The 23664-nt window shown below is 40.3% G+C and overlaps 1 protein-coding gene across 1 annotated transcript in view; it reads right to left on the bottom strand.

Annotated features, from left to right (window-relative positions):
* LOC126184971 (protein phosphatase 1 regulatory subunit 37) overlaps positions 1-22438 on the bottom strand; it is a 209031-nt gene extending 186593 nt beyond the window's left edge. Inside the window, exon 1 of the mRNA XM_049927668.1 lies at positions 22172-22438. Within this exon, the coding sequence (XP_049783625.1) occupies positions 22172-22337 (166 nt within the window). The 5' untranslated portion in view covers positions 22338-22438. The remainder of the gene's footprint in view (positions 1-22171) is intronic.
* Positions 22439-23664: the final 1226 nt, after the last annotated feature.

Genomic DNA, 23664 nt, shown 5'->3' with positions numbered 1-23664 from the left:
AGAAAGGAAGAATCAGAAGAATGTCAGAAGGACAACAAACACTACAATGAACAAAACAGGACAAGAAAACCAAAGAGAGGTGCAAGAAACAGGGAGAAGAGATTAAAAACAAGAAAGCAGATGACCATGGCTGGCTGACCATGAGAAAAAAAAGGAGAAACCAGCCACTCTGCAACACATTAAAGCCTCCACCCTAAAAGCCCTAGGGTGGAAGGCACACAGGGACAAAGGACAAGTGCTAAAACTTAGATCAAATAATAAAACTCACCCTCACAAATAAAACGTAAAACGAAATCAGCCAATGAAGCGTTGTCAGATAAAATGAGCGGCAATGAGTCTTGTAACCCAAGATTTTGTCGTTGGGCAGTCAAAGTGGGACAGTGCACCAGAATATGGGCCACTGTCAACCAGGCACCGCACCGACACTGAGGTGGGTCTTCACAGTGCAGGAGGTAACCGTGGGTCACCCAAGCATGGCCAATGCCTAGTCAGCAGAGGACAACTGATTCCCTGTGAGGGGCCCACATGGAAGACTTCCATACATTCGTAGTCTCCTTAATGACACACAGTTTGTTGTGCGTACTGTTATGCCATTCCATCTCCAAAAGCCGAAAAACCCTGCAGCGTAAATCAGAACACAGGTCAGGTTCAGAGATGCCCATCTCCAGAAGCAGTATCCGCGTAGCGTGCTTGGCCAGCCTGTCGGTAGGTTTGTTGCCAGGGGTCCACACGAACACCACTGATCGACGGGACCGGTCCAGGGCATAGATGGACTCCTGGATGGACACCAGCGAAGGATGGCGAGGGTAGCACTGGTTGATAGCTTGTAGGCTGCTCAAGGGGTCAGTACACAGAAGAAACCATTCCTCGGGGCATGAACGGATATACTGGAGTGCGCGAGATATGGCCACCAGCTCTGCAGTGAATACACTGCAACCATCGGGCAAGGAGTGCTGTTCAATATGGCCTCTGTGGACAAAGGCGTAGAAAAAATTACCATCAGCCATTAAGCCGTCAGTGTAAACCACTTCAGAGCCCCAGAACACTTCAAGAATCGAGAGGAAGTGACAGCGGAGAGCTGCAGAGTTTGAAGAATGAGGTCCCTATGAAAAATGACTCCCTGAAGCATAATCGAAGACTGGTGAGGAGTAATGGACACTGGGATATCGCCAAGATGGTCACTTGCATGAAGATTGGGCGGCAGAAGCAGTTTTGATCAACAGTGAACCTGACCGCATCTTTGTCAAACTTGTCTTTGATTGTTTTCACAAAAAATAATGGCTTGGTGGCACTGAAAGTGCCCCGTCAGTCCTGGTGCAGATCAGGTAGCTGGGAAAGGGTTTCACCCCATGCTGGCGAGCCTGGCCTTCCTCCTGGGGTGTAGCCAGGAAAGGGCAGGCCACAGGATTATAAGAAACAGCATTAAAAGGTACATTGCCAACTAAAGAGCCAGCTATAGAAGAATGGTGAGGTTTTTGAAGCTTAATGCGTTTCATTTGCAAAGCATACAACCTGACACCACCCACATCAATCAGAGGCTCTCCCCAGAGGCATCAACCAGCCACAGCAAGGACTATCTGGCACAGTGGCCATTTCTGGGAGTTACGACGCTCCAGAATGACAAGCAACCACTCCTAGCCATATGCGGGGAAGCAACAACTCAGGTATCAGAAGTATGATCCCTGTGTTGTCGGGGGCTCAGCCAAGACAGTACACAGCAACCCCACCACACGTGTTGGCTACATAGCATTAAAGGACAATGGCGTCAAGGAAAACATGGAAGAGGCGGTAAGGCTACAGGCTGGAGACACCATGTAAGGTGTTCTTCCCCACTAAGCTCACACTACGGAGAGAAAATTTAGAAAGTGAGGTCAAACCCCCAAAAGTGGACCAAAGAGGAAAGGTGAAAAAGAAAGACAAGAGGAACAAAAACCATAAGGAAGGATAGCCGGACTGATGTAAGCAAGGACAACCAAGAGAGGAGAAGGAGAGGAAGAGGTGAAGGGGCGAGAACAGAGAGGCAGGGGCACAGGGAAGGGAATGCAGCCTCAAAAGGAAGAAAGAGCCCTGTGTGTGCCATGCATGAAATCACAAATGAACTGTGAGCCCTCTGGGGGGAGTTGGAGTCAACTTTAACCTACCAAGTATAGACTGCGACATCATGGATTCATTGCAGGTGATACAGACAAAAGTGTTAAGTAATTTTAAACACGTTTTCTGCAAACTGTCTTGAAAGCTAGTTCCACAGCCTCAATGGAAATATTTTAGACCTTATTGACAATATCAGTATAGAAGTATCACAGCAATAATGATTACTGAAGTTAATAAATCCATTAAGAGGGCTAGGAGAGTATTTTTGCTAGAAAGAGCTGAGAAGCAGTTGTTAACATCCCATTCAGACAATAAATGGGCATCATTTACATCCAGTGTGATGAACTTAAGAGAAGTACGATCTGAGTACAAGGATTAAGGATGGAAAAGACCCACCATAGGGTAATAACGAAATCTGGAAAATACTGAGTTAGCAGAGGCTGTTGCATTTTCAATCTAAAAAATAATAATTCATGCTTCTATAAAAAGGGTGATGAGAAGCCTATAACTTCCATCATATCTTAGCAAAAGAGAAATTGTGGTCCAATGTGAAATCCCTAAGTGGGTCAAAGGTTTCTATCCAGTCACTCATTGACCAGAAACGTCACCCCTGAACTTCACTCCTGTCAGGCTGTATGGTGGGCGACAGTCAGGTTGGTATCCCACTGCTGGCCAGGGTGTCTTCAAATACACCTTTGCTGGTCACTGGGGCTCAATTCAAAGTGGGGCTCATCACTGACGACAATTCTACTCCAGTCAGTTCGAGTCCAGGGCGAAGTTGTCCCTAACAGTGGTGGGACACCAACTTGACTGTCGCCTGCTATACGGCCCAACAACCAGGAGTGGAATTCTGGGGTACCATTTCTTTTCATAGCTGGACCCCTTCGGTTGCCATCTGCGACACCCTTACAGCACAGCAGAATGTCAACAATATTCTAAACCACTTTTTTTGTCTTTTTTTTTTCTTCCCTGCATGGTAAGCCATCCTGAGTTTACATTTCAGCAAGATAATGCCCACTAGCACATGGCAAGAGCTTCTACTGCTTGTCTTTGTGCTTGCCAAATCCTACCTTGACATACAAGGTCATCTGATCTTTTCCCAATTGAGGATGTTTGGAGCATTATAAACAGGGCCCTCTGAGAACGTTTGGAGCCTTATGGACAGAGTTCTCCAACCAGCTCGGGTTTTGGTGGTCTAATGTGCCAACTGGACAGAATTTGGCACAATATCCCTCAGGAGTAAATCTAACAACTACATCGATCAATGCCAAGCGAAATAACTGCTTGCAAACGGGTCAGAGATGTACCAATGCATTACTGACTTAATCTGTGGATCTTTCTCTTGAATAAATCGTCCAATTTTTCTGAAACTGTAATCATTTGCCTGTCTGTACAAGTACAGCATACCTATCAATATTCATCCCCTTAGGGTAACTCCTTTGTGGTGCAGTGGTGTGTTTTGAGTTTAGTAAGTCACTAGGTCTGGATGGAATCCCTATTTGGTTTTCCAAAAAATACCTTTCGACCATAGCCCCTTACTTGCCTTGCATTTATAGCAAATCTCTTGCTCAGCACAAAGCCCCAAGAGACTGGGAAAAAGTGCTGATAGCTCCTGTTAAAAGAATGGACCCACAAAATTACAGACCAATATCCACAATGCCTATTTGCTGCAGAATTATTAAACATATTCTCAGTTTGAATATCATAAATTTCCTTGTGATGCTTCTGTGAAAAATTAGCAAAAGCATCACTCATGAGAAACTCAGCTTGCCCTTTTCTCACATGATACCTTGTGAACCATGGAGATATGGCAGTAACAGGCAGATTCTAGGGAAGTGTGATACAACAACTCTTATTCTCTACATACACAGATGATCTGATGGACATGATAAGCAGCAATCTGTGGCTATTTGCTGCTGATGATGATGTGGTATATGGGATGGTGTTGTTGAGTCACTGTAGCGGGGTACATGAGAACTTGTAAAAAGTTTCTAGTTGATGTGATGAATAGCAACTTGCTCTTAATGTTGAAAAATGCACGTTAATGTGGATAAGTACGAAAAACTACCCGGTAATGTTTGAATACAGTATTAGAGGTGTAGTGCTTGACACAGTCACATCAATTAAATATCTAGGTGTAATGCTGCAAAGCAATATGACATGTAAAGGGCATGTTATGATGGTAGTAAGAAAGGCGAACTGTCGACTTCAGTTCACTGGGAGAACTTTCGGAATGAGTGGTTCATCTGTAAAGGGGATCACATACAGAACACAAATGTGACCCGTTCCTGAGTACTGTTTGAGTGTTTGGGAGCCTCACCAGTTTCGATTAAAGGAAGACATTGAAGCAATTCAGAGATGGGCTCCTAGATTTGTTACCAGTAGGCTTGATCAACATGCAAGTATTACAGACAAGCTTCGTGAACTCAAATGAGACTTCCTGGAGAGAAGGCAACATTCTTTTCACCAAACACTATTTTGAAAATTTGGAGATCAACATTTAAAGTGAATTACAGAATGATTCCACTGCCGCCAATAAGAGAAATTAGGGCTCATTTGCAGGCATAGAGACAGTCTTTTTCCCTTTCTCTATTTGCCAGTGGAACAGGAAAGGAAATTAATGACTAGTGGTGGCCATACACCATATGGTGGCTGGTAGAGTATGTATGGAGATGTACGTGTAGATGTAGATGTGTCAACTTGATCACTGCTTTGGATCCACTGTGTCCTTGTACCCAAAACGAATGATCAACACACCCTGTGTTTGGCATTTTAGCAAGAGATAAACACACTAGAAGATTTGCAGCATTTTTTTGCTGCACTACTCATTCAATCACATCACTTTCTCAGATTGCACACAATTTTTGAAATTAATACTGTAACTTAACATCCGTATTTAAACATCAAGGCACGATCATGGTAAACAACTGAATAATAAAAGGTGGTCCCCAGCTTACAGCAACCTGCTACATGGTAAAATTGTGACATGTAAAAAATAGTTACATCTACAAAAGTACTCCACATGCCTGTACCACTACTAGTCATTTCCTTTCCTGTTCCATTGAAAAATAGAGAGAGGGAAAAACAACTATCTATATGTCTCCAGACAAGTCCTAATTTCTCTTATGTTCATGGTCCTTAAACAACATATACGTTGGTGGCAGTAGAATCTTTCTGCAGTCAGCTTAAAATGCTGGTTCTCTAAATTTTTTCAATAGCATTCCCTGGAAAGAACTTGGCTTTTCATCTGGGGATTCCCACTAGAGCTCCCAAAGCACTTCTGTAATGCTTTCATGTCGTTCAGACCTACTCATAATGTCTTCCTTTAATCCGACCTGATGGAGATCCCAAACATTTGGGCAGTACTCAAGAACGGGTTGCACTACTGTCCTATATGCAGTCGCCTTTACAGATGAACCACACCTCTCTAAAATTCTTGCAATAAATGGAAGTTGACTGTTTGCCTTCCCCACTACAATCCTTACATGCTCGTTCCATTTCATGTATCGCTTTGCAGTGTTACACCTAGATATTTAACTGACATGACTTTGTCAAGCACCACACTACTAATATGGTTTTCAAACATTATGGGTTTGTTTTTCCCACTAATTTGCAGTAACTTACATTTTCCTACATTTAGTGCTATCTGCCAATCGTCACAGCAACTAGAAATTTTGTCTAAGTCATATTGTGTCGTCCTACAATCACTCAATGACAACACGTTTCTGCAAAGAGTGCACAGAATAACGTGGAGGGTACATGTGCAATTGACAGGGCACTCGTGGGGAGAGGGGTAGTGGTGGGGTTTGCAGCAGGAGCTGCAGGCGAAATACAGAGTGCTGGAGGGGAAGTGCCATTCTAAACTGAAGCCTAAGCCCACATTTTTTGTAAATGTTAAGTGGGGCCCCTCCATGCCCGTACGTGCATGGTGAACATTCAAAAAGATCTACTGTCACCTCTGCTTTGGTTAATATCTAGAAAGAATTCCACTGAAAATACAACAAAAACACTGATTTATTTTCACCTGGTTTTTTTGACCATTTGTAACTTTCAGAGAAGCATCATGGGTGGCAAATTTTGAGTAAAACCTTCATTTCTCTTGTTGCTGTGTTAAAATTTGCTTCTTTTGCCAAAACACAATGTAATTTACACAATGTCACCTCACTAACAGGTGCAGACAACTGCAAGAGGATGTGGTTTATTAAGTGAGGAACTGGGAAGAATTAAGGTCAATAGCTTATGAAAAAGCACATCCTCAGTAAAAAACTAAATACATAATGTCTTCATTTACGCTGTTCCAAAATCCCACAACCTTTCTCATTTCACCAGCTATCGATGGCCCTTACAAATTACATTCTTTCATCAAAAAATGTCTGTAAGTACTGGAATAACATAGTAGATAATGAAGTTTTGCATCATAACCATAGGGCAAAATATTTTCCTATTTGTGTGCTATCATCTGGCAAACTCTCATTCCAATATCTCAAACCATTTATGAAATAAAAGGAATTTTGTGGATATTTCATTCAGACTTTATCGATGGTGCATGTGATTGCAAATGAGTGTGCTACATCAGATCAATTTTCTTGAGACTGTTTACACAGATACCTCTACCCAAGCCCAAAGGAAAAACCAGTATCCCAGCTAAATTTCATATGCGACAATGTATTATGTAATATGCAGCAAAAGCAAAATCATAGCAACCCCTACTTTTCATTGCAAAGTTTTTAGAAACTGATGCAGTGTCTTTCTTACACTATCAGCCAGAACATTATGACCGCCTACCTAACAGCCAGTAAGTCCAGCTTTGGCATGGATAACAGTGACAACACATCATGGCATGGAAGCGGTGAGGTCTTGGTAGATCACTCGAGGGAGTTGGCACCACATCTGCACACGAGTCACCTGATTCCTGTAAATTCTGTGGAGGAGGGTGGTGAGCTCTTGACACCACGTTCAATCACATCCCAGATGCATTCGATCAGGTTCAGATCTGGCAAGTGGGAGAGCCAGTACATCAGGGCCACCACATCAGTTGCAACTCACCACTTTGTTCCTCAAAACACTCCATCACACTCCTGGCTGATGACAAGGTGCATTATCTTGCTGAAAAATGCCACTGCTGATGGGAAACATGATCGTCACGAAGGTGTGTACATGGTCTGCAACCAGTGTCTGAGATACTCCTGGCCACTGGGGTGCCCTGCATGAGCTCCACTGGACCTACGGATAACCACGTGAATGTTCTCCAGAGCATAATGGGGCCACCACCAGCTTGTCTCCGTCCCGCAGTACAGGTGTCAAGGAGCTGTTTCCCAGGAAGACGGCAGATTCACGCCCTCCCATTGACATGATGAAGAAGTTATAGGGTTTCCCCAATCCATGCAATGCTCTACCAGTGCACCAATGTTCAGTGCCGATGGTCACGAGTTGATTTCAGTGGTAGTTGCTGATGATGTGGTGTTAACATCGGCACATGCACGGGTTGTCGGCTGCAGAGGTCCATAGTTACGACTGATAATTGCACTGCGTGTTCAGACACACTTGCACTCTGTCCAACATTAAAGTCAGATGTTAGTTCCACCACAGTTCACCACCTCTCCTGTTTCACCAGTCAGCCCAACCTACAACATCCAACATCTGTAATGAGGGGTGGCTGCCCAAGCCCACGAAGTCTGGACATGGTTTCACCATGTGTTGAAGACATTCACCAAAGCACTCCTCGAACACTTAAGAAGTTGTGCAGTTTCCGAAATATTCATGCTGAGCCTCTGGGCCATCACAACCAGACCTCAGTCAAACTCAGATAGATCACATGCCTTCCCCATTCTACACACAGACAGTACGCTAACTGATACTACATGCATTGTGCGTGCGTGTGTGTGTGTGTGTGTGTGTGTGTGACAGAGAGAGAGAGAGAGAGAGAGAGAGAGAGAGATAAGGCTAGAAGTAGCACAATTTTTTTACCGAATAGTTTCTGTAAAACTGTTTGAGAAAGACTGCGGGGCGTGCGCCTCAATTTTGCCATCACAGCACATCACTGACCAGCCAAAAGAAGGCAAACAGTGTCGAGCTCCCCTTATAAACAAACGAAAGAACTCGCAAAGCGCTTTGTACAAAAATTAGTCACCGCACACTGGCCACCTAATCCTGTGCAGAACCTACACCAAAGCATCATAGCACACAGCCACAGATGGCTGCTCACCCCGTCTGCCAGATAGTTTATGTATATAGAAAATAAGAGCACTCCTACCACATTTCCCTGGGGTACCCCTGGCGATATCCTTGGGTCTGATGAACACTCCCCACTAAGGACAACATACTGAGTTACTTAAGAAGTCTTCAAGCCACTCACCTATCTGGGAAGCTTTTCCATATTCTCCAACCTTCATCAACTCTCTGCAGTGGGCACAGTGTACTATGCTTTTTGGAACTCTAGGAATATGATATCTACATGTTGCCTTTCATCCATTGTCCACAGGATATTGTGTGAGAAAAGGAGAAGCAAGAGTCATGCTTTCTAAATCAGTGCTGATTCATTGAAACAAACTTTTCCATCTCAAGGAAATTTATTATATTCGAACTAAGAATATGTTCAAGGAGTCTGCAGCAAATAGATGTTAAGGATATTGGTCTGTACTTTTGTGGGTCCATTCTTTTACCCTTCTTATATACAGGAGTCAGCTGTGCTTATTTCCAGTCACTTGGAACTTTGCGCTGGGTGAAACATTCGCGATAAATGCAAGTTAGATAAGTAACCAATGCTTTAGAGCACTCTTTGTAAAACCAAACTGGGTTTGAAATTCGGGCCTAGCGACATACCTGTTTTCAACTCTTTCAGTTGTTTCTCTACAGTAGGGATGCCCATTATTACAACATCCATACAGAAGTCTGTGCAGTGGTCAAATGACGATATGTCTGTACGATTCTCCTGTGTGAACAATTTCTTACAATCAAAATTTAAAACTTCAGCTTTCCTTTTACTATCACACCAGACCGGTCAACGAGTGACTGGATAGAAGCCTTATATCTGCTTAGCGATTTTATATACGACCAGAATTTTCTCATGTTCTCGGCAATATCTTTTGCTACCATATCACAATGGTAGTTGCTTTATGCTTTGTACATCAATCTTCCAACAGACACACGAATTTCTACTAACTTTTGCCTGTCATCATTTGTGCGTTCTTTTTTGAACCATAGTACAGTAGTCTTTGCTTCCTCAGCATTTTCTGAATTTTGGCGTTAAATCATGGTATGTCTTCATCCACTTATTCAGCAATACTTCTCCAGAGCACAATTTACAATCCGTTTAAACATTGCCCATAATTCCTCTACTTCCATCATACTAGAACTAAATGATACCCCATTCACTAAGTGGGTGCTAACAACTGCTTATCTGCTTTTTCTAGCATCAATACCCTTCTAACCTTCTTGATGGAGTTAATTAATTTTAGTAACCATCCCTGCTATAATGACATCATGACCACCAATCCCAGTCTCTACACTGGCTCCATTGATAAGGTCAGGCCTATGTGTAGCTACAAGGCCTAAAATATTTCCACTGTGTGAGGGCTGCAAAACTAGCTGCTCAAGACAGTTTTTGGAAAATGTGTTTAAAAGTACTTTGCAAGTCTGACTGTCCATACATATGACACACAACACACACACCCCTCGCTTAACGAGCATCTCCCATAACATGTCAGCAGCAGCTTATGAACAATGTCTTTAGTACCTACTGCAGTCTGGGTTTGGCGCTATTTCTGCTACCATCTTAGTGCAACTTGAGATCACACATTTTTCTGACCTTATGTTCACACAGTGACTTTTTGTGTGCAAATTTTAATAACCTTTGTAGAAGTGTCCCTGAAAGATAAAGCCGCAAGAAGACGACCATAAGAGAAAGAAAATGACCTCAGAAAGGAAACATAAAATAATTGGAAAACACGAATAAGGTACAAGCATTGCTGATTTAGTGTGCACATACAATCAGTCTACATCAACTATTTGCACTATCCTAAAAAAAAGACAAAATTAAGGAGATAGACTGCGTAAAGGGACTGACAAGAGTATCTAAACAATAGTTTCATATTCTGGATGATGCTGAAAGATTGCTCCTTATATGGACAAATGAAAAGCAATTGCAAGGCGACACTATTAACGAGGTCATTTGTGAGAAGCTGAGAACGATTTTCGCCAGCCTCTTTAAGAAGAAGCCAGGATCAGCAACAGCCAGGAAAGTGTTTCAGGGAAGCCATGGATGGTTCAAGAAAGAGAAGAACCGGCACCCACAGTATGAGAGACACGGCAAAGCAGCCAGCTCTGATACAAAGGCAGCACAGAATTTCATCAGCAACTTCAAGATGTTCACAGATTCTGTGGGTTATCTGCTAAAACAGGTTTTTAATTGTGTTGAGATGGGTCTATTCTGGAAAATATGCCGAAGCGTATTCTTATAACAGCAGAGGAGAATACATTGCCTGGTCACAAGCCAATGAAAGATGTCTCACACTGCTATTCTGCGCCAATGCAAGCGACAATTTGAAAATTAAACCACTTCTTGTTTACCATTCAGAAACCCCACGAACCTTCAAGAAGTTTTAAGTCCAGCAGAGCAGGTTAAATGTGATGTGGAGGTCCAACACCAAGGCTTGGGTGACACTTTTTTTTTTGTGATTGGATCAATGAAGTGTTTGGTCCTTTGGTGAAAAAATATTTGCTTGAGATGGATCTGCCACTCCATTTCTTGCTTGTTATGGACAATGCTCCTGTCCATTCTCCAGGCCAACAAGACTACCTCCTTGAAGAATTTCAATTCATCATGATCCAATTTCTGCCTCCCAACACCACTCAGTTACTCCAGTTTACGGACCAGCAGATTATTTTTAACTTTAAGAATCTCTACACTAAAGCATTCTTAGGGCATTGCTTTGAGTTGACTGAAGCTACCAGTCTTACTCTCAGAAAGTTTTGGAAATATCACTTCAACATAGTTGTCTGCATCAAGATGACCGAAAAGACATGGGAAGGGGTAACCAAGAGAACTCTCGCTTCTGCCTGGAAGAAACTTTGGTCGGAATGCATCATCAAACGTTACTTGAGGCATTTGAGTCAGTACCTATGCAGCCTATAGTCAATGAGATTCTGTCTCTGGCCAAGCCCAAGCAACAGACATTGTCAGTGATAGTGTGAGCCCCAACTTGTAGACAACTGCAACCTGCATGCTTGATAGCCTTATGCAAGGCCTCTGGCACACATACCAAGTTTACATTGGTTTCCTTTCTGGCCCTGAATGTTAGGTCAACTAAGACGCTCCACAATGCACCTAATGCTGGAGCTCCTGATAACTAGCAAAGCCCTGCTCCCATGTGCCTGCTTGGACTCTGCTGAAGGAACAGCCACCTGTCCAGTCAAGATTAACAAGCAAGGCGAGATGGCCAGTCTCCACATTGACTCTCTACCTCGAGAGATGCAAACACGTTAAAGCCCACCATTCACTGTGCCGTGAGTTCCCATACATACATACATCAGGTACACTAGGAGGTGCCTCAGTAGCACAGCCAGGGGGCGAAACAAGTGACACCTGAGATGTCCCACGTGATTCCCAGATTCTCCACCACGATTACATCCTGAGGCAGCATCCTGAAGATGGTTGACCACTGACCAAAGTACATTCAGCTGTTCACAAACTGCAGCCAGCTGCTCCTGCGTCTGTACACACCATTACAGACAGAAACCTAGATATGCAACCCGACTGATGTGTCACCAACTGAGGCTGATGTCTTAATGGGCTGTGTCACTAGTTGTTCAGAAGAAATGACAACTGTGCTACAGACTGCCTTACTCTACACTCTACCAAGCGAGCTGACACAGTGGTTAGCACACTGGAGCTGCATTCGGAAAGATGACAGTTCAAACCTGTGTCCAGCCATCCTGATTTAGGTTTTCCGAGATTTCCCTAAATCACTTCAAGGTAAATGCCGGGATGGTTCCTTTGAAAGGGCACAAGTGACTTCCTACCCCATCCTTCCCATATTCGATGGAAGCGATGACATCGCTGTTTGGTCCCCTCCGCCAAATCAACCAAACTACTCTACACTTAACAGTTACTAAAAGGTGAGATTATGCCTTTCAAATACTAAAACACACATGAAATTTAAGAAATAAACTACTGAGAAAACACAGCAAAAACTATATACATAAAATATCATACAATGAAAACATAAAAACTAGAACAACAATAGCTACAGATTATTATGATCAAATTCAATTCTGGGTACTGTCAGACACTGGAGTGATGACTTACTCGCACCTAATCACCTCGTAACATAAATTTCTTTCAGAAGCTTGTAGATCAGAGAGATGAAGTCAGATTGCTAGGTGAACATTGTAGTGTAAATTATTCACCACTCTCTACCGAAAAATGTTCACAAAGGCAGGGAGACTCTTCCTTCTGTGTGACACGATTTTTCTAGAAAAATGAGTTCCCAAGAACTCTACCACAGTAACCCTTCATGTATAATTATTGACAATGCCCTGCATGGAATACAAAGAAGCACAGCATGTGTGTGTGTTTGGGAAAGTATACTACTGATGTGTGCTTAACTGTAAGTTAAAAACTGCCTTCTGCTAGTGCATGAGATATTTATTTAAAAATCTTTCCTTCTCCATTGTTATTTAGTTTTTAATGAGTCATGAATAGTAGTACACAGACTGGATGTAGCATATTTTTAACATGCTAGATTTGTGGAGTGACCTTGCCCAAGAACAATCATGAGCAATTGGATATGCAATTTAATCATTAAGTTAACACTTTAAATTGCCTATGAACAAACATGCCTGAACTGCTTGATTCAGTGGGCACATACAAAGGAATCAGTGAACACAATGTTATTCCAGCACCCATTGTTACTGATGTTCCAGAACTTAAAAGAAACTTTACAAAAATTCAGCATGTAGCCATACTTAAAAATTAAGTTGTGACGCATATGTAAAATGATTTGTTCCACATCATTATGATTTTTCATGCATACGATACATGGAACATGAAACTAACTATGCTTACTTGCTACACCAATTAACAGACTGCTAATCACTTAAATCGCTAAATAACTAGCAACAAATAATCAAGTGTTTAGGATTAAAATGAAGAGACTGGTAGCATAAAATGAGGTTTCTTTTAGGCTGGGTATTAGGTGATTCATTAAGTATTTATTTTACTTCTCCACAGTGGTGATATTAGGGCCTTCAGACCTTCTTTTACATTGTGCCACACATCTTGCAGTTTAGGAAGTTGACAAACACGTTTTTACATGACAAAGATTATATGAGAGTGTATAAATAGTTTATGTGGTAATAACTACCTTACTACACAATATCTATCTTACTACTAATAACACACAATCAAATGAAAAGCAAAAGAAATACAGAAGAAGAAGAAGAAGAAAGAGGAAAAGGTGGTGGTTCCAAATAACAGTACTGACTGCAGATTAAGGTGTATATGAACCCGGCAATAAATAAAGGGAGCGCTTCAAGACATAACCCACTCGTTTATTTTTTGTAACTGGGAAACCTAGACATATCTATGATGTAATGGGGTAGGCTACTCCACTACTGAGATCTTGTAATACAGGTTTTGTTATAAACACCTGTGATAAGAGGAGAAACTCTAAGTAATTTAAAATAAGAGAGTCACGCATCCCTTGATTGTTGCTGATGGGGGCAGGGGAATATTATATTTGAGGATGAATTTGGCCTCATTTATGAGGGACACTCTACAGTAAACAAAATGTGTGGTAGCCCCATCTTTACACTGTCTGTAACCAGGACTGTTTTCTATAGTTAGCAGTAATGTGGTCATACAGTATGGTGTCAGTATTGTATCTCACACAAGAATTTAGGGCAAGATCTAGGCACTGGTAGCTGTCGATATTTAGACTATGTAAAACATCACAATAATCTAATAATGGTAAAACTAACCCCTGAATCATTTTCCTTTTAATATTTCTGAAAAAAAAAAGACTTTTTTGCACTTTGTCAAACATGAAGTGACATACATGCCTTCCAGCACACAGATACATTATTTTCATTCCAACTGAAAAGCTCACCCAATATTACATCATAATCTTTAACTGAGGAGCTGAAATGTCAACAATGTAGGAAAAGATAGATTAGTACTTACCGTAAAGATGACACGTTAAGTTGCAAACAGGCACAATTAGATGACACTTACATATAAGCTTTTGGCCACAGCCTTTGTCAGTCTTCCAACTGTGCCTGTCTGCAACTTTGTGTGTCATTTTTATGGTAAGTAGCAATCTATCTTTTCCTACATTATTGATATTCCAACCTGGAGTTTCCATTATTTGAGGAACTGAAATAGATTTCTGTATAATTTAGAACAACAGGTGGGAAGGATTTCTCCCCAGATATGAATTGATGAGTAGTTGTTGCACTATTTAGACTGCTTTCAATTTAGTGCAGTTCAACTTCACTCCTACATTGTTCACCAGTCATAAGAAGCTTGGGGATCTTCATTAACAGAGAATATAGCTGTCATCAGATTTTTTTACTGAAGATTGTCCAGGTACAGAGAGTAATCAGAGCCTGGGATTACAGAAGAAATACAATTAACACACAGGGCTGTCTCATGGCAGTGAAGTTCTTGTATTGTGCCTTTCTGCCATTCAGCACTGCTGGGAGCCTGTAGGACAGGAATCACACCATATCTGTGAGCAGCTGGTTTACAAAATTAACACTAACAAAAATATTAGGAAGATGACAATTTGTGTGTGTGTGTGTGTGTGTGTGTGTGTGTGTGTGTGTGTGTGAGAGAGAGAGAGAGAGAGAGAGAGAGAGAGAGAGAGAGAGAGAGAGAGAGAGAATTCACAAACGTAATTCTAAATGGGAGTCCAGTGTCTTACCATTGTGTCAGCCCCCATGGAAACACCCCACTGATAATGAAGTAATTACAGAGGCAACAAAAGCTTTGATTGTACAAGGAGGCAGAGGGAAGTTGGTCATAGCCTTTCACAGGAATATGCCAGCATTTATCATTCACGATTTATAGAACCACAGAAATTTGGAGTCAGATAAGCCTTTGAAGTCAGTACCTCCCAAATGAGAGTTCAGTCCCTTAAGCAGTGTCACTGCAATGTGTGATACGCTTTAACATCTTCACTGACTGTGTCAACCAAAGTTTGAGGTACCACCCACTTGCTTTGACCTGAGACTTAACTGTGTTGTGTGACATGAAAGTGACGTTTGTAATGGATAGTGTTGGCAGAGGGCATGTTGGAGTATATGCTGGCACTCATGTGCGAGATGTTTATGTTTCTAAATTGTTTGTGAGCTGTGATAGTGATTCATTGGACTTCTTGAGTGCTATTTGTGAGAATAATATTGAAAGAATTTGTGACACTTTATTAGTGAGTTATTTTGATGTTGCCAGTTGTTTTCGGATTTGGCATTACTATATTTGTGTGCTGTGTCTTTTTACGGTTGGAGATTTAATTCTGTGTTTCATTTTTTGCCATTTATGACTATGACATCCAAGTTCATCATGGGGGATTACATGCTGACCACGATTACATTCTTACAGTAACTAAGTTTTGTAAAGTATATGAAGTATAACATTTGCAGAGAAGGGACAAAATTGTCCAAAGTTGCTGTAGTATCTCAGACTAGGGACCAGTACATGCAGCATTGCCTGTGAGAACATATGGTGCTTTATCTGGAGGGGTTCCTGGTTTAAGGAGTCTAGACTGGCCATTCGAGGATGTTGTCAACAACATACTATTTTTGCAGCCACTAGATTTATGCGTCAGATAACTTTGATTGGCAAGTTGTTTTATTTTTGTATTATAGTAAGCATGGCATGGGTCTTAATGTGCATAATTGTGTGTTTCTTGTTTACCAAAATTGGTGCTAATGCAATTTTTTAATAAATTTTTGGGTTGTGTTGATAGCTGTTGGTAATTACGTTGGATTACTATTGGTAGGTATCATGAAGTTTATTTTATCTACAGTGGTGAGGTTACATTTTTGATATTAGTTAGATGGGCGAGTTCTGGTTTTGGGGCACTGCACACTTCATTACAGATATACAGATCAAGTGGAATTTCCAGTACCTATCTTTGGTATCTTTGTGTAGATTCATGATATCATGGACTTCATTTGAGCTACATAGGTCAAATGCAATGTCCGGCACCAATTCTTTTCAGTTTTCTTTTTATTGTGGTTTTGTTGAGTGCTGAGAATTTGGTATGCTTGATTTTTGCATTAGTATTTGTTTTGGCCTGTATTAATTAGTATGACTGTCACACATTCAGTTTGTCCTCTCCCAAAACTCCTTGATCCCTGCAGTTGTCCCATTAGTTTTGGGTCATTTCTGCAATTAAATACTTTTCAGACTATGTGAGTCTGTCTGCATATACAATGAGTAAGACCATGGTTGCCATGTTTGAAATATGGGTGTCTGCCATCTTGATGACATCAAGGGTCATACGGCAATCTTCAGCTTTGCCCACTGACTCCCATTAGTGTTAAATCCAGTGCTTTGTGTCTAGTATTATAAACTGCCACTGCTTTCCTAAAACAACATTGCTGTAAAGCCTTTTTAAATATATAACAAGTGGTATCTTAAGCATGTGTCTCTCTCAGTTATCAATTGGCAATCCCATTTTGTATCCGTTTATGAACTGCTGAGCTGTCATCTACAAATATAAAAAATTCACTGATAGTGACTATCTTCTTACTTGTATTTCATGGATAAGTGTTTGCAGTGCTCACCATAAGGTCTTTTGGAAAGGCAAGATGTGACATAACTGGTTTTAAATGTGGTCACCAAGATAATAGAAGAGACATGCGATCAAATTAAACTAATTTCTCACATCATGAACTACCAACAACCTCAGCAGAATAATATATTTAAAACAAACAAAAGAGTGGTGATAACTTGCAATGGTTAATCTAGCTCTTCACTCATCCTCAGAAGTCAACCTAACCATAATCTTCCAAGAAGTGGCTGAGAGCAACAAAATAAACTATGAAGAATATAAAATGCACTTAATGTTGTTGCTAAAAACAAACCATCCATTTTCTCACCTTACAGTTGTCACCTGAAACTATCAAACCAAAAGAATGGTGAAAGTTTTACTGAGTAATTCAACCAATACAGTCCAAGGACATTATTCTGACTGGGGTGAAATCATGTATAGGGTTCCCCAAGGCTCAGTCTTAGGACCACTATTGTTACTCATATAAATAAATGATATTCTGCCTTATACACAAGAAGCAAAATTGGCATTTTTGCAGACAACATAAGTATTTTAATCAATCCCAGCACACATACAGAAACAGAGGAAATGGCAAAAATTGTTCGTAAAAGTATCAGTGAAAGTTTTGCTGTGAATAGTCTCATCCTCAGTTTTAAAAATACACAACATATTCGGTTCTGCACCAATGATAAGGGTAATACATTGTGGGGAAATAATAAATACGGTAGGAGCTTCAAAATTCTTAGTGTCAATATTGATCGGAATTTAAACTGGAAAAAGCACAGTTTGGAGCTCCTAAATCAACATACTTCAGCTAAACTTGCCCTTAGAAACATTGAAAATTTTGAGGAGAGAGAGAAATTAGTAAGCTGACATATTTTGCATATTTTCCTCCAATAATGTCATATGGAATAATGTTCTATGGAAACTCATCTTTAAGAAAGGAACTCTTCAGTGCTCAAAACCGTGCTGTGAGAATAATATGTGGTGCTAAACCATGATCATCTTTTAGACATCTGGTTAAGGAATTTGGTATTATGACTACTGCTTCACAGTATATTTATTCATTCAGGAAGTTTGTTCTAAATAATCCACTGCAGTTCAAAAGTAAGAATGATGTACATAATTACAATACCAGGAAGAAAAATTATATTCATTACTCCACATTAATGTTTTCTTCAGCACAAAAAGGAGTGCACAATGTTGCAACTAAAATATCTGTTAACTTACCCTATGATGTAAAATGTCTGACAGACAGCAAAGTAAAATTAAAACTGAATAAGTTTCTCATTGACAAAACTATTGAATCATACAACATTTTCTATTACTGTAATGTGTAAAAGGTTTCTTCTCCCCACATTCTTTGGCTTCACCAACTGACAATAAATCTGTGAATATATGCACCAGAATGTGACGAGACAGCAGCCATTAACATTACGTCACTGGTCAAGGCTGACCCAGAATTATTAACTCTGATATGTATTTTTTAAAAAAGCTTATAAATGTTCAGCATTTAGCCATATTTACAAATTAATTTGTGACGTGAAGATAAAATGACTTCTTCCACATCATTACAATTTATTGTGCAAATGGTCCATTGACCAAGAAACTCACTCCTACCACTGGCTTTGCAAAACACTCATTACGAGCATAAATATAGTAGAAGTAAATACGGAAGCGTCCGATCTCGCCCGTCTGCTTTGACCCATGACGTCACAAATATGGGGGAAATGACCATAAACCACGATTCCAATATGGCGCATATGAGGACGAAAATACATCAAAAAATAAACACATACACTTTCCACAAAAAGCCTAATGACACTAGCGGGACATTCGCGGGAAATGGGGTGTTTTTGGGTGGGGACAAACTACATATAAACAAATTTAGACACCCACCCGCATACAAAACCACACAAAACGACGAAAAAACCGACATCACGAAACTCCCCAACTACCACTAAAACACAATATCATCTGGAATCGGACACTTCCCTTGACCTATGTAGCTCAACAGCAGCTCTCGATCCCATAAATTAATATCAAACACTTCCCTTGGCCTATATAGCTCAAAAACATCTCCCGATACCAAACCAACATACACAGCCACACATTGGGATCTAACACTTCCCTTGACCTGCGCACTGTTAATTTTATGCGTCACATCTATTTCTGAACAAAAACAACAACTGATTAATTTTACTAAAATTACCACACGATGTACACCGAACAAAACTAAATTAACCTTCACACAAAATCGTTAGCTCACTGAAACGAATTCCACTACAAACACAGCCGACACTAACAATTCCGTATAATGAGCAAAAGCAAACAGCCCATTACAAATGGTTCAAATGGCTCTGAGCACTATGGGCCTTAACATCTGTGGTCATCAGTCCGCTAGAACTTAGAACTACTTAAACCTAACTAACCTGAGCACATCACACACATCCATGCCCGAGGCAGGATTCGAACCTGCGACCGTAGTGGTCGTGCAGTTCCGGACTGAGTGCCTAGAACCGCTTGGCAACCGCGGCCGGTCAGCCCATTACACCACACAAACGAAAACCTGAACATACCACCAGAGTGCACAACAAACCACAACACGACAACATCTACAAACACGCCACACTCACAAACCAAACTCCGCGCTGTCATGACATCACACACAACACCCTTACGTCACGGGTCAAAGCCGTCGCGTGGGATCGGACACTTCTGTCGACCCCATTCATTCTTACAGTGGCTCTATTTGCCACTTCAGACTATCTCCATGGGCCCTCAATCATATTACGCCATGTAAGTAGCTGTATCCCTTGAATAGCACAGATGTGACCTATCCATAGCAACACTACAAACCACCACTTTACAAGCATGAATTTAGGCACTCTGGTTGGTTTCAAACTGGTGTCCACACTATGAATGGTGAAGGAGAGTGACAGCTGTGCACAGATGACCATGTGTGGGGCTGTCTTTTTTTTAAACATTTCCATTAATCTCTTGAAAGAAGTGAAAATAGTTTTCTAACCTAGGCAGCACACAATGTTATTGACATAATCTGTAGAGCAACAATGTCATGCTCTTAATTGCATCCTGGATGTCCTCCTCTACTTCACAGAACAACACACGTCAGATTCCATTCTAAACGTCTACAACAATGTCTTCTGTCAGTTTTGTGGCAGCCTAGAGTTCTAAAAGGGATCACAGTTCTAATAGAACATGAGAATTATGTTTTACTAACTAAAATTCACTTTCAATGGCAAATGCTGCACCAAACTTAATAATGATAGGCAGATTTTTAACCAGTTTGACAAGTAATTTCTACAGTGAAAAACAATCAAGAGGCGTAGTGTTGCCAGTGACAGAGAAATTGTTCCCAAAATGGTTTGTATACAGTAGTTCTGTAATTAAGGAACAGTGCAGAAAGTTTCCTCAAGTTGCTACGGAGAATGCTGTAATGGTTCCACTAATAAGACCATGGCTGATTTCCATCTCTATCCTCATATATTCCTAACCTACTTTGTAGTTGTTTTAAGTACAGTGCACATGCACATATTATTGTGTGTTTGACATGTGCTATACTGTTCTGTCAAATGGCCAAACAACAAATAAATAAATAAAAAGTGTTTTACATACTGTTAGTTGCAGTGTGGACTTTCACCCCCCCCCTTGCATTAACTTTCTTACAGTGGTGAGAGAGCACGAAAGTACTCCAACAGACAGAAAAGGGTAAAGAAGGTCCTGTGATCTTCCAAAATCAACTTTCAAAAGATTTTCCGAAAGTAACAAACGAATCACAAAATTTCATCTACAGGTCACAAAACACATCATATAGATGCAATTGCTTTCCACAAATTAAGTTTATGATCAGATGAATAGTGTTAAGTTTGTGTAATGATATTGCAACACCACTGAAGAAAGTTTCAGAGTGAAGACAAATCATAGGTTCATTATAAGATTCACCTACATAGCAATAATAAGCCAACTATTGCAGGGGTATACATTACAGTTACTGTATGTCAATCATTGTCTGCTTTGAAGACGTGTGGCCATCTATGCAAAAATTAGTAGTCTTCCAGCTTACAGACATTGTACTTTATGACATACCTAATTTTTATACAGCAAAGTACAGTAACACCAATTAACAGATGTCATAAGGCCATACTTAAAAATAATCCTGTTGAAACCAACTTTTTTTAAAATGTAGCTACATCTGAGTTACTAGATATAGTATGAATATTTTTGGTTATAAGAACAGTTTGTTGCACAGTTCATGAAGGAACATTGCACTAATAACAATATTACAAACTAAAATCTTAAAGTTGGCCCCAACATGCAGGAATACAATAGAAAGCTGAAGTTTACAGTGGTATATCACGAAACAGGCAACATATCAACTGATAAATGGAACAATGTATAATGGAGCATCTCATTATCTGAATCTCGCTCAATTCTTCTCTCACTAGTATAGAGTGATTTTGCATCAGATGCCATTTAATTTTACTGGTATCTGTCCCTGTCTCATCTCCCCCCGTCCGCGTAGACACAAACACACATGTATACAAACAAGCATTCGGAACTTAACCGGAATAATATATCAAATAGGACACAGAAACAAAAAAACAAAAAAAATTAAACGGAATTACACATTTTGATGAAACAATGAAAGCATACCATTAAGGCACAACCTCGTTAAAACTGCTCTTATATATTCACTTACAAAATCGGCAAAATTGTTTTCATAATAAACTGTGCATTAATAAAAACATTTAAAACTATAGAGTATGGGACCAGTGATTACAAACTGTGTAACACAATAAATATTGGTGACAACGGGCCTAAGTCTACGTGGGCGGCAGGATCATATGGCACAGAAACAAAAGACAACAAGATGAAGGTAAAGATACTGACACAGAAAACATCACGGATAAAGTTACGACACTACGAGCAAACTATCTGATTCGAATATATATAATGTCTGGCTGATACTGATAAAGAAGCGATAAATAAAGCAACTAAATAAAGTTATCTTAACTGGTTGCTTTACTACAGTGAGAGGCTAAGACAAGCAGCACAACACACACCGATTTTACGGAAAACATTTATTCATTGTTAACAAAGAGAAATATTATTCTGTGAATCCACAATCACTGACCCTCACACAATGTTACAGTTTTTATTTCCATTTTCTTCTGGTGCTGGTAAACTAAATATCTATTTCAGACGTAAATCGACGTATGCAACAAGTACTGGCAAGACTATTTACCTGATGTACGGATAGAATTAATATGCATTACGCTTACCATATTGCCATGGATTTGGCGGTTCTAAATAACCGGTGATCAGCTGGTTTTCCTCAGCCGGGAAAGACACTGAAAATGAATATCTACGACTGCTCTTTGAATTCCGAACGCGTGAAGTTATTCTTTCGGCAGCTTCTTGCTGATCTTCTTTTGAAGGATCACTCATGTTAAATTGCAGACTTACATCCGTATACGTTCGGTTTCGGATGTAATCAGGAACCAAACTTGTCAAAAACGCAAGCCACTAAACTCAAATCACAACACTGCCGCCATATTGTCCAAAACTCATGTTAAAAACATAAATAGTAATATCCAACGATACATAAACAAATAACGAACTGACGCCAAAGATTTTCTACTATTTCAGAATCATGGAGCGTTTCAGCTATTAAAAACGCCGGTTTTTTTCCTATCCACTGTGATCTGCGAATGCTACTATACTGCGCAAGCTAAAAGTGATTCATTTTTTTTAATTTCTTTTTTAAATAAATACAGTTCCCCTGCAGCATCACATCAAGCCCGAATAACGCGGCTGTTCACAGCTTGGACGCGTATTCATTAAGTCTGACGCTTGAAGCCCACTTCTGCTGATTATTTTAGATAGTTTTTTTTTCCAAAATGGCTCTAATACAACGCTTAAAGGCTTAACTTTTAATGAGGTCAGCATCAGCTGCGGGGATTATAAGTAACGCCACGGCGTCCTGAAATAGCTGGAGAAGGACCTGATGAAGACCAATGACTACTGACATCTTTTTCTGTGAGAGATTGAACATGAGTAGAAGAACTGCTTGAGGAGTTAAGTATTTATGAAATAAGTAGTTCGACAAATGTCTGATTTAGTTCTTATTTAATAAACAAAATATAGCCTCCAGCAAGTTCGTAAAATATTTCAAGTTGTTCACCAAAATTCTTTATCATAATGACCGGTTTCGAGGGTTGGCCTATTACTGTTTCCTTTGATTCTGTGGCATTGTTATAATAATAATTATTATTAGAATGAAATTTTCACTCTACAGCGGAATGTGCGCTGATACGAAAGTTCCTGGCAGAGTAAAACTGTGTGCCGGACCGAGACTCGAACTCGGGACCTTTGCCTTTCGCGGGCAAGTGCAAGAGCACTTCAGAGTTCGAGTCTCGGTCCGGCACACAGTTTTAATCTGCCAGGAAGTTTCATAATAATTATTAGTATTCATATTATTATTATTACAAAATTATGTAAACCCTATAATGCCCCATGTTATATATGTGTAACATTGAGTGTTCATGGCATTATTTTAACAAATAAGTTAATATTTACGGCGAATGCCAGAATTACAGTTATGTAACAACGTAAGGAATGGTTTTGATGTCCCTACAATGGAAATTTAGTCATCTAATTTCTTCTTGTTCTAACGATACTAACAACATTACCGCCACCCCACTATGGAAAGGAACGGCTACATGGTGGTCAGGCCTTTGATTTTCAACAATAGCCTACTTCTTCTTTCCTTGTG

This window comes from Schistocerca cancellata, chromosome 4 (genome assembly GCF_023864275.1).
Source record: "Schistocerca cancellata isolate TAMUIC-IGC-003103 chromosome 4, iqSchCanc2.1, whole genome shotgun sequence".
NCBI classification, from domain to species: Eukaryota; Metazoa; Arthropoda; class Insecta; order Orthoptera; family Acrididae; genus Schistocerca; species Schistocerca cancellata.
The sequence above is the reverse complement of the archived record's forward strand: the minus strand, read 5'-3'. Positions and strand labels throughout refer to the sequence as shown.